Here is a 12,928-nt window from a genome sequence, read left to right as displayed (position 1 = left end):
TCCCAGACTGACGTCTTTGTATGTGTGTGCGTAACATGTTTGTTCTTTCCCTCTCTCTGTAGTTGTTGGGGCTCAAACGTCTCCTCTGTGAACAGCTCCTCTGTATTCCTTACTCAAAACGCTGTTGCTTTCTTTAGAAAGCCAAATCACAGCATTGACCCCTCTTGGAAAAGAAGAGTGTTGTTGTAGTAGCACAGCCCTCCCTCCCTCCTCCCTCCCCTCCCTCCTCCCTTGTCTCCCCTGCGTCTCCCCCGCTCCTGTCACTTCAGACGGCCCCTCAGTGGAGAGCTCTCTCTCAGATCAGCAGTAAACTCTCTCCTTAGTCTCAGGAAGTGTCGGAGGAAGCACTCTCAGCCTCGTCGGCTTTTCTTAGACTCCCAGGTCTCATTGCATATTCATGGCACCCTTCACCGTGGAGCAGATCAGGTTCAGAAAGAGGAATAATGGTGTACGAACATAAATTATGGACCCTTTTATTGTTAATATTCTTTATAATTAATAATACATGACACATTGAGGCTTTCATGTCGTTGTTTAATATTTAAAAACATCCATATTTACTGTTCGGGTGGTGAAATATCACCGGTGACCGTCGGCTTGGAGGCCATTTTCCCATGAGCCTCAGCAGTTTAAACACTTTCTGCATCACTCTCCATCGCTGCACAAATAACACACAGACACTTAGTGCTACAAGTGGGTAATGGAGAGGCTGCAATTTGTCATCAGATTTCAGAGCGCAGGCTCGGCGATGTGAAGAAGCAGACAAACAGAGAACGCTTCAGACCGAGCGCTCACACAACAACCTCTTCAAGAGTTTGTTTCATGAGGATGGATTACAGAACCACGTTTTCAGTGCAAGGACAAGGGTTACAAACGACTGTGTGTGTGACTGAAGACATTTATAACCAAAACTGATGGAACAAGGCTGTTTCTCTGTGCGTGGTTTATAAATATAACGCATCAAAAGAATCACAAAACGACCAAACAAGCACCCGAACACCTCTGATGTGATGGAAAAACAGATCATGTTTCACAAGATTTTGGAGGTTTGGCTGCCAAATGGTTACATTTTTTTATCACATGTTTAAAATGACATTTGTAATACACATTAAATTAATAAAACAGATTACTTAAACAGGCATAACGGCCTGAAAAGATTAATTTTGTAGACCTCATGCCGTAAATATAAACATATAAAAAAGTAAAGTTGATGCAAAGACTTGCAATCCTTACTGCCCCTCAAAATGATTACACACTTCATTTAGCTGGTCTGCAGAAAATTATCCCTCTACATGCACATGTTGCAGTGTTTCCTGTGCCGTTATTCATTAACCTGCAGCGACTTCATCTGGAATCAAAGAAAGGCAGAAAACTTATGCAGAGACATCTATCTGCAAGGTTTAATTTCAAGTTAGACTACTACTGGTGGGAAAAACATCCTGAGGATCTCTCTGCATTTTTCTACTCTGGATAGATTTTAGATTTAAAGAAATGTTTCCAGAATGATTCAAGCATAACTTCAAACACAGTCCTTACCTCTATATTCTCATTAATTTTCTCCAAACTAAGCAACAAAAACACACATAATTCATATTTATTTTCATAACTTCAAAGTTTGCTGAAAGTTATCTTATCAATTAAACTGAGACACTGAGACACACAACACATTTGTTTAAAGACTTTCTAGGATGCAGGGGTGTGTCCAAAGTGGTGTGTAGGGGTGGCTTAGGCCCTTCTTTGAAATCTGATTGGCCACCCCAGGTACTGCCCCAAAATCCAGAACTGTGATTGGCCATATGCCCAATGCCCAAGAGGCCAGACTTTTTTAAATCAACTAATGGGGCTAGTATAATAATTTTCTTATAATTTAGATGTAACAAATGTTCTTTTGTTGGAACTTTAAATTAAAGGGAACTTAATGAAATATCAAAGATTAGTAGATTTAATTGTTGCTACTTTGTTGTTATTTTTTTAAGTTGGAAAAATAACAGACAGGTGTGTAATGTCTTTAAAATGCCATAAAGTTAGCAGTCACAGATGGTTCATGGATTAATGTTTATGCACTTGCTAACTCCAGCAACAAAGTCTGGCCACGCCCCTGTGATGATGTCACCACTGTCAGTCCTACGAGTGACAAATTCCAATCCTCACATCGTAAACATGTGCCCATTAAAAAAAAAAAAAAAAAGCTCCAGTGCCTGGATCCAGTGGAGCTCCTCTGCACGCTCTCCTCCTCCTGATTAATAGCCGGCGTGTCTTGCTGAGCGGCCGCGCTCTGCTGCGGCGGGAGGTTCACACTGAGAACGAGCTGCTGTCTGACAGCGGTGAGCTATGCGCCGCTCTGCTCCACGGGAAGTAATGAATCGGCGTGTCTGCCCGGACTGAAGTGAAGACAGCGGGAGGAGTAAAAGTGATCAGTCTTTCAGGGTGAGGGACTGCTTGTCCGGCGTGATGGCAGGAGAGAGACGGAGCATGAAAGAGAGGAGGAGAGGGAGGTCAAGAGGGTCAGTGTGAGGTGAGGAGTGAAGCAGGACGAGTTGTTAAAAAAGGAGAGAAAGTGAAAGAAGGGAGAGTTTTTGTAACCGCAGACGGAGAGAAGAGATGGATGGTGTGAGGCTCAGTGTCACCCACGCCGTGTTAACATCCCTGGTGGAACTCGCCCCCTTTCTCCCCCTCCAACCCTCCTTGAACCACCACAGAGGGGTTCATTATTCTCACTTTACTCCTCCACTAATTATCGTTATCATTATGGGGGATAATTACCATTTCACTGCCTAACACCCATGTAGGCTGCTCGGCTCTGAGTCACACACAAGGTTATCAATAGCTGCTCAATTGCAGCCTCATCTGCCTAATTATACGATTTGGGGCTCTGTGATATCTGAATAGGATGTGAAATCTAGTATTATTGGTGAGAAGCAGAAAGTCAGCAGAGGGCTGTGAAACAAACGCGTGTGTGTGTGGAGTCTGGTTAATTAAAGATGTGGCTTTTGGAGGGAGAGGAATCAAAAGGAATCCAGCGCTATGAAACAACTGGAAGTCTCTTAAACATCCTGCACGCTGGAACAGAGCTGAGTTCAATCAAACTTAGAGAGAGAACTTCAGATCTTCTACCTTTGATTTCATTGAATCATTAAATATAGTACGTTTCTCTCAGCCAAGGGAAACACTAATCTGTAGTTTTCTTCTAACTTCTAACTCATCTAAAAGTGAGAAAATCCAGTTACTGCATCTCACAGGACTGATAATCAATGAATGTGGCCGATTATTGGTGCTCAAACGTGTTGCGTGTCATTCCTGGTGGTCGTAAAGTTTCCAGATTGTAGTGCAGACTTTTAACGGATTTTAATCTGCAACAATACAGAGAGAGTTCAGTAATAATACAGCGCAAATGAACAAGGGGCTTCTAAACTACAGCCTTTATTCTGGTGTATCACATGCTTCTGTTCATTGTCTTCAATGTGCTCAAATGAAGCAGCCCAATTGGTCCAGGTTCAAGAAAATCAGATCGCATAACTCCAATTCTAACTTCTTTGCATTGGCTTCTTGTTCATTTCCGTCCTGATACAAAAATGTTATAAATTACTTTTATAGCTATACATGATCAGTCTATGGGTCTGATAGGGGTTTGCTGGTTGCTCCAAGAGCCCGATTGAAGACTAAGGGCTTTCTGGCTTTTGCAGTCCGGAACTCTGGAGTGACGTACCTGCTGAAATCTGGCATGCTACATTTTAGAAGGCTTTATAACTGTGTGCTGCTGTTGTTCTGCTCTTGATGTGTTGTTATGCATTCAAGCTTTTTAAAGTGAAAAAGAATAATCTTTATAGGCTCATATTTTTAATATATTCTTATGATAACAATAAATTCATGAATAAATAAATCAAATAAAACAAATAAATTACATTTGTATTATTATGACTAATTATAATATTAACATTAATATTTTTTATTTATTGTAATTCTAATAAAGCCTTGCCCACGGAAAGTAAATAATAGTAATCTTTATTTACTCATATATTTATGTATTCTTGTTATAATAATATTAATAATAATGAATAAATAAATAACATGATTAACATTATTATTACCTCTTATAATGTTGATATTAATATATTATTTTTATTTATTTTTATTATATTTTTATTATATTTTTTTATTATTATTATTTGTAATATTATTATTATTTCATCATTTTATTTTTTTTAAAGCCTTGTCCACAATAAAATATTTCTAAAATGTTTACAGTTGTGACAGAGCTCACTTATAACAAACAGCGAAAAAAAAAAAATTTAAAGTGTGGACTGCAACAATATGGCCATCATTGCACACTACACACTAACAGAGTTAGATACGTTTGAGTATTGACAGAAAGAAACATAAGACAATATAATATCAGAGAAGGAGCAGGACAAAATCAGCAAAGAGAGAAGGAGTCTTATTTTGTCCACAGGGGCCGCGAAATCAACACATAGCAAAAGTTCCTTAAAGGAGCTCTAACTTTAATTCCATATGCAGATTTACAAATATGCTGATATCCAGTGAGATGTACCTTAAAGCACACTACCTTTGATTATTTGCACTCATAGTAACCTACTATCTGGTCTTTGTGTAACTCTAAGTAGAAATGTTTTATTCAAACACACGTTATCTACATTTAAATAACCCTCCCTCACAAAACAAATTCACTGAGTTCATTTCGCTGCGTTAATGAAGAGCTGCAGCAGCCTGCAATCGTCCCCCAATCTCTGTGAACAATGTGATTTATGCTAAACTGAGTAGCCGTGTTTGTCGAGGGGGTTTCTAAATCCCTCCGTGGCATTTTGGAGTCACAGCTGATGCCTGCGACTTGACGAGTGCTCCCTCCATCTGCTGCAGCTCAACGCAAGACAAGAATCAGACGGACGCAGGCTCGATCAGAGGGAGAAATGTATGATACGTGTCCTCTGTGACTCTCAGAAAGGAGATGGAAAAGAGGACAGGGGGACAGAGGGTGAGGAGGAGAGGGGACAGAGGGTGACAGTGTGGACGCTTCAGTAAGCGTATGACAGACAGTCGGGTCAGAGGAATGTGTGCCACTGAGGACCTCATGACAGACAGGAGGCACATTTTTCTTTGACCCCAATTACCAGAGGTGTTTCTCTCCACCAGTTAATCCCGGCGTATAGGGTGGCCTCTCCTCTGCACTGAGGAGATTTACTTTTCCAGCTTGTTGTTTTCCCTACGAGTCGTATGGATGGTGGCACAGTTCTGCTGACCTACCAGCAATCTCTCTGCAGCTCAATCACCTCACCATCAGTCTGGGTCTCTGCAGCAGAGTCTGCAGCTAGCTTCTGAAAGCAGAAACCTCTGTGTGAATGGAAGGAGAAGATGTGGTGTCTGCAGCGATCAGGATCCTTTCTGTAGTCCATGATTCAAGAACTGACAAACCAGATTCATGCAGGATCCAGGCGCACAGGAGTGAAAGTTGTAGTCTGATATCAATAACTCATGTCTAGAGAATCAATCATTTGTTGAAAAATTGTTCCAATAAATGAATCATCGGTGTCATAATTCAAGTAAAAAAAAAACCCGTTAATTAAAGTCTTTACATTTTTCATCTTTGTTTATCAAATGAAAAATAAGCTATATAAGGATGTAGATTTTGGCTCTGCAAAATTATAAAAAGTATTTTCTGATTATTTTTAAAGGATTTTAAAGCATTTATTTTAATTTATATGATTTAAATCAAAGCCTCAACAGACTAACTTTAGTTGTGAAATTGTTTGTTTGAAAAATGTCCATGTTGATTCTGGAAAATGTTGAAGAAGAATTAGAGCTGCATTAAGTATTAAAATAATTTAGATTTCAAGAATGAAAATGTTATATTAATCAAAAATAGTTGTAACTTTTACAGAAATAAACTCGTAATGTTGTAATATTTCAGGAATAATTTGTAATTAAATTAAATTAAATTTGTTTTATTGATGAAAAAAAATCAGATTTACAAGAATAAACTCAGAAATTGACAAGATTAAAGCCTTCCATTAAGAATAATATTACAGCATTAAATGTGTTTTATTCATGAGAAAAACATCTCAGACTTACAAGAATAAACTCATAAACCACCCTGACTTAAGTCGAAAAATGTACAAATAGTATGAAAGTAGTGATTATATGCTCTAGTTCATCCATATGTAAAATAACGAATAGGGGGAGGGACGTGGAACATCTTGTGATGTTAGACTGAACAGCTGAGGACGAACAGCATCTGCAGAAGAGTAACCAAGCTGCCTTTCTTTAGACTCTGTCTGTTTCTTCTTCTTACACTATTCATTTTTATTAAACCTATAACAAAGTATAACCTCAAAAAATGCTCCCCAATGCTCAGTTTAGTGCAGGCCTGCTGCTCCTCTGATCTTCCCCTTCAAAATAAAAAAAGGCTAACTGTTGACTCAAATTCTGACTTTTTTCTCTCCATAAATGTACAACTTTTTTCTTGTGAATTTACAAATTATTATTATAGTTTTATAACTTTATTCTTTCTTTTTTTTTTCATTTTATAATGTGACCCTAATACTCTATTATAGAAAATAAAAACATAAATCAACATAAAAAAAAAATAAAAAAAATAAACAAATCTATATTGTTGAAATTGGTTTGCTGCTGTTTTACCTGATCAAAAAAAATGTTAGTTGACATTTTTATTTGTTGATTCATCAAAACGTGAAGCTTTTACCTCAGACTGAGTGAGTGTTCTCCATTTCCTCTGTCCTCACCGGAGCAAACAGCATCCTGCCTCAAATATTTGTATTACTCGAGTGGTTTCCTCTCGGCCGCAGCGACATTTTCATCTTGTCAGGAGATTATCTGACCTCCGCCTCTCCTCTCTTCTCTCCACAGAGACACTCATGGACTCGACTACAGCAACGGCGGAGCTTGGCTGGACGGTCTACCCGGTGTCGGGGTCCAGTGACAACAGCGTAAGCTCTACTTTCAATAATAAAGATATGATTTAATTATCATTTAAGTGGTGGAGTCAGTCAAAGTTCGGCAACAAAGCTGAGTTGTGAGGGGAGCCTCGCTTTTGTTGGACGTAAAAGCGCAGCTAATGTGTGAATTTGCTCAGCCGGCCGTAGTCGTGTTGTTTCTGTCTGTGTTTTGGTTTCTCACTTTAAGGTCAAAGATCAATTAATGAGCTGGCTCGCCTGGACCCCCGAGCGAGTTAAATCCCACAAATCTATCTGCAGAGTAAGATGGAAACAATTCGACTACCACACGGGGATTATTTCACCCCAAACTCAAAAAGAAGAAGACCTCACTGTTGATTTGTTTTTGTGTTTGTTGCAAAATTTGAGGAGGAGATACAACCACTCCTCTGTCTGGCTCCTCAAAGACTAATCCTCCGCCCCCCTGCTTTATTTATCTTCTTCTTTTTTTCACTTATCTTCTGAACTTTCTGGTTCACAACAAACTAACAGAGAACAATCATGCACTTAAAGCTAACTACGTGTGTTCACATGCCAGATTAGAATCTATGTGTTATACAGGCCCTGCTGGTGTTTGATGCACGGCCTTTCCACAGGGTTTGCCAGGGCATTGGTTCCTCTCGGCCACATGTGAGCCAGGCTCACTTAGAGCCAGCCAAAACCAGAGTCTCAGTCTACTCCACTTTTTTTCCCCCCACCACAAGATTTAGGCTTCTTAGAGCGGGTCCAAAATAGAGAAAAAATGTTGTCGACTTATTTGCTGGTGCATTTAAAAAAACCACTGCCGATTTTATTCAATTATTTATGCTCCTGTGGTTTGTATTAAAGATGGTTTGAATTATACTCTATCATGCTGTGTCTCTTTGTGCTAAAGAGAAGCAAAAAAGGAAGCGTAGAGATCTGGCCTTCAACCGCTTGATGATATGACTTCAAAGTTGTTCAGAAATAATTTAGGACAACCTCATCTCTCCTAACCTGAGGGCACATTGTCTCCTCCCTGCTCGGCCCTAAAATCAATAGCAAAGAGAAAAAAGACGCCGGGTTTCCTTTTCTCCCTCGCCAGCTCTGGATCCAATCTGCACAGACACAGTGTACGCACACATGCTGACTCCAAAGACAGTTTACATCACATCTTCCTTTCATCTTCACAAAATGTTAGATTCAGCATCCACTCAACCCACTTTTCAGATTACATTTAAGGCTCATTGGAAACTTCAGGATGGTTGAATCCGACGGTCATTGTTGCAGAAGTTTGACAAAAAGTGAGATGAAGTTAAAAGTCTGAACATCAGGCTGAAAAACTCGACAGGAATCAGCTTTGTTCCAGTGAGGCGGTTCACCACATGATCCACGGGGAAGTTTTCTGCTCCGAAGCAAATTTCTCCACATTTGATTTAAGCACAAGGCCGATCAATGAGGCGGGGTGCACGCAGATAAAACAGGCCTTTCCAAAAACTACCTCTCCATGCACAGTTTGTGAGTTTGCGTGGAGGGTCTGCCGCAGAGAGGGTCTTCCAAAACCTCTGAGTGTGGAGCAAGAGTAGCGAGTTTGCAGAGAGATCCTGGCTAACTGAAACTCTGTTTACCCCGTGCTCGTGGAAGACACTCATGCAGAGACAATCACTGCTTTGATCAAGACAAGAACAACACAACCAATCAGATGTTAAAAGCTAAAAGTTTACAATTTATTCAGGATGTTATCAACTCCATTCCAGTCTTGAAAACGGCACATTTCTTTTATTCTTAAGTGTTTTGTATTTACCATTTTTTACAACAAACATGGAGATAAGAAACATCAGATCAGAAATAATAAAATGCCTGCACATAAGAAGTTCCACAATTGGTGAAACAAGATTTTCTCATACGGTGGAGTGATTTGAGTGAGTCTGGGATTCCTGGTGGGAATTTTCCCCTGCAGTCTAAACCTATAGCAGCATAACTAAGAGCTGATCCAAGCAGGGGCCAACTCTAACTATAAGCTTTTTCAAAAAGGAAAGTTTGAAGCCAACTCTTAAAGTAGAGAGGTTGGGGTTGGAAAGAGGGATAGAGGGAGATGAAGAGAGAGAGAAAGAAAGAGAGAGAGATTATAGTGGTGAGATGGATAGTAGTAGCTGGAGTCCGGAATGTCTACGGCAGCGATCCAGAGGAACCTACGAGACAAGGGAGCTCAGGGACTCCAGAAAGGTCTATGGTTAGTAACTTTAATGGGACGGGAAGAGTTAAAGTAAGAGACAGGCAGACAGAGGGGTGAGATAGAATCCCAGTGTGTCAGTTCCCCTGGCAGTCTAAGCCTATAGCAGCATAACTATAAGCTTTATCAAAAAGGAAAGTTTAAAGCTTATTCTTAGAAGTAGAGAGGGTGTCTGCCTCCCGGACCCTGACTGGTAGATGATACCAAAGGAGAGGGTCCTGATTACCGAAAGGTCTACCTCCCGTACTACTTTTAGAGACTTAAGGTTCGATGAGCAGGCCTGCATGTTGGGAGAGTAGTGTTCTAGAGGGGTGATAGGGCACTATGAGCTATTTAAGATACCAAGGATTTTAAATTATGTTCTAGATTTTTTTGGACAAGGTGGAGGGATTTTATGTTCCCAACACTTTATTGAAGGTTGCTTCATTCAGATGTGGGCGTGGCTTCAAACAGAGTCACATTACATTGGGCCCCCCAATTTAGTCCCTTAGATCCGTCCCTGCAGAGGGGACTTCTGCATGTTTTAATGCCTTCGTTCCATCATTATGACTACATGTTTTTGAGTTAACAACCGTCCTTCTCTAGCAAATGATGATCATGAAACAACTGGAGGCGTAAAAGCTGAGTTCTGATGCCTTTTTGTGACCCACATAGACAAAAAAAAAAAAAACACCATTACAAGGTTGATAAGGTCTGCAGTCATTTTTAACGCTTATAACCCCTGCATCAGGTAGGTGTCAGACAGATTGAGTTGCAGCATTTTTTTTACTTTTCTACTTTGGGAATCATCCTAAATTATCGATAAGACAGTGGAGGAGAGATGGGAAATTTGAAGAGTAGGCAAGCAGTCGAACTTGCGATCACTGTGATGAGGAGTAGCCTATAGCACAAGTTCCTCAGAGAAGCTTTCTGTAAATCTAGTTGAGCTCAAGACGGAGAATTACAACTTTCAGATGTAAGGTCAAAGATTAAGGTCACTTTTTAAAGCCATAACTGGAGAATACAGCACACATACAATGCTGCACTCCTGAAGAGTCTCCAATTGTGTCTTTTTGCTGCGTGTGTGAACTCAAACACCAGATCTTTTCACTCTGAGTTCATGTAGAGACTTCCCTGTTAACCCTCGGGGGCAAAGTCTGTACAAAGGCTGGAGCCGTGATGAGTGTGTGCATGAAGCAGGTGATAGTCTCTGCCTCACACTCTTCACTGCTCGCCTCAGCTGCCTGTTTATTGTTCTCCATTGCTGTGGCAACAAAACATCCTCAGCCACAGCCTTTTACCACTCCTCCTCCTGCAGCCTCAACCCACCCAGACTAAACGAAACTGAGAATGTGAAGTTATGACTCAGATGATCTGCTGTAAGCTGCATGTGTGAGCGATCATACAGGAAAACTTCAGGTCCTGAATGTCCTGCAGTGATATAGGAAATGTCAGGACTTTTTTATGCAAGAGATCTTCAAATTAGGCACAAACGTCCACTCTGACCAAGCGACAACCTCTGGCCATGAGAATTGAAGCCAATGTGGAAGGGTTAAAAACTGCAGTTCCTTGAGTGTCCACTTGAGACTGGCTCCGGAAGTTCCGGAAACCACACACACACCAATTCAAAAAAGCCGATCTTTACAGCAGAAATAAACATGTTTACAGCCTGGTATGACAACGAGTGCAGTTTGGATAGCTCATTTCTCGATTGGCACACACTGTACGGGCTTGAATATTTTTATAACGCTGCAATTTCAAAGATATTAGGATAACAAGTTTTCCATTACGAGAGACACAGCTGACTTGATTGACAGGTGGGAACAATTTACCTCACACTCGCTCGCTCGACAGAAGTTAGGTTGAGTTCAGCATTTCCAATATGGCTGCTGCCGCTGATTGGCCTCAAAACAGCACTTCAGAATCGGTTGAGTGACTTCACGGATACTACGTCCATTCTTTATACAGTCTATGACTTTGACACAAAGGTGATCCCATCAGAGTTTTGGGGTCAGAGGTCAAAAGAGTGAGTGGCATATCTGGCCCAAAGATGTATTTCAGCGATGAATCCTGCTTTAATTTTGTTATAAATTATACATCATGACACTGATCAGCAAACGGTTTCTGCAGCAGTGTACCCGGTTTGTTTCTGAGCTCTATAGAGAATCTAATCCAATGCTGAATGTTTAACAGTTACTCTCAATATTTTGATATATTTGATCCTTTGGCGAGATGTTATTTCTGAAACGTTAAACCAATAAAGAGAGAGAAAGGACCTTTTGGTTTAATGTAGGCCCACTTATCTTGTTTTTTTCCAAATATTTACATAACATAAAAAATAACCCGTCTCTCCTGTCCCGACCACAGCTTCACTCTCAATCTGCTCCTACATCTCTTGCTGCAAAGTCATAAAACTATCATGCAGTTTGTAGTTTTGATTCCAGATAAATCCACGTCCCCTTCTGAAAAACTTCCAAATGCCATCACGACACACTCCTCTTTCTCGGAGTGCAGCGAAATGTGAAAGAGTCCTTGAGCCCCTGGATTTAGTCAGGTATAGGTCAGCCTTATCAGCGTGGGCCCTGAAGATTTTAAAGACGATACGGCTGAGCTTTGACTCCCTTTGGAAAGGCAAGAGAGTGAGAGCAATGGAGATAGCTTGTCCCTCATGGCCTGGGGCAACAGGTGTGGAAACAGAGCTTGCTCTCGCTCTCAGTGTAACAGCGAGAGGTGCTTTACAGAAGCTATTGTCTTACACACATATATGCACGGCTTCACCGGCTTAGCTGCTGGATCAGTAACATCCAGCAGAGCGCCGCACCAGCAGTTGGCTTTCACTGCTCTCTGTAGATTCATGAAATATATCCTAACTGGACATGCGATACACTGCGACACAATGGAAACGCAAACAAGGAACAGTGTGATATTAAACCAGAAATGTTAGTGCAATTGGTGTTCTTCCACTCTCGGTATTTTACAGCATACTTCACATTAAGCAAACATTTCTTCAAAGTATTTCTATAAAAAAGTCTCTGGTGGGTTTCTGGAAGTCATTTTCATACGACTATAACAGTTAAGCTTCTGTAAATCAACTCTCATATCCCTTTCTTCTCGTAGACGCTCAATCCTTCCTCTAATTATATAAAACGTCAGGCTGATTGATGCCAGAGCCAGAGCCAGACAAGCAAAACATCTTCATTGTTCTTGATAGCGCTGCTGAAAACACAGATGACCAATGTTATATTTACCAAACCAGAATTTATCCCAGGGCAGTTTAGGAAGTTTACTCTCGTCTGACTAACCCTCTTAGGTCCTGGCAATAAAACACACGTCTCACATGCCTCCATCCGCCCACACAGGAAAACTGGTGCAGTCAGTCATCATGCAAGACCTGAGATTTAACCCTGAGAGAGAACACAGAGCACACATAATACATCCATCTTAAATATCTGTAACACTCTCACAAAAGATCTGCATTTTAGTTTAATGTTTATTTATCAAAGTAGATCAAGAGAAGAAAAGCATCCACGAGGCGAGTGTGTTTCATGCAGAAGTGACATTCATAACAGACGTTATGCAGCTCCTTTAAAGCTGCAACATGTATCTGTTATTAGTGTTGATTCTGCTGACCCTTGTGGACAAAAGTGGTGCTGCAATGATCTTGTTCTAGTTATCCTTTATATTTATTTTTTAAAGATAGATTATTTAAACTCAGCTACATTTATTCAATGCATCTAAAAAAAGCTATATGGGTTAGCCTAATGGTTAGGTCACATGCCCATGTGCCAAATCC

At 40.5% G+C, this 12,928-nt stretch overlaps 1 protein-coding gene across 3 annotated transcripts in view; it reads left to right on the top strand.

Annotated features, from left to right (window-relative positions):
* Positions 1 to 12,928, top strand: part of ephb2b (eph receptor B2b) — a 229,763-nt gene that overhangs the window by 81,567 nt on the left and 135,268 nt on the right. For all 3 annotated transcript variants that reach the window (XM_034693093.1, XM_034693099.1, XM_034693085.1), the window contains exon 2: positions 6,880 to 6,959. In XM_034693093.1, coding sequence (XP_034548984.1) covers positions 6,880 to 6,959 — 80 coding nt within the window. The remainder of the gene's footprint in view (positions 1 to 6,879; positions 6,960 to 12,928) is intronic.

Source organism: Notolabrus celidotus, chromosome 1 (assembly GCF_009762535.1).
Source record: "Notolabrus celidotus isolate fNotCel1 chromosome 1, fNotCel1.pri, whole genome shotgun sequence".
NCBI lineage: Eukaryota > Metazoa > Chordata > Actinopteri > Labriformes > Labridae > Notolabrus > Notolabrus celidotus.
Note: the sequence above shows the minus strand (reverse complement) of the source record. Positions and strands in the feature narration are given on the sequence as shown.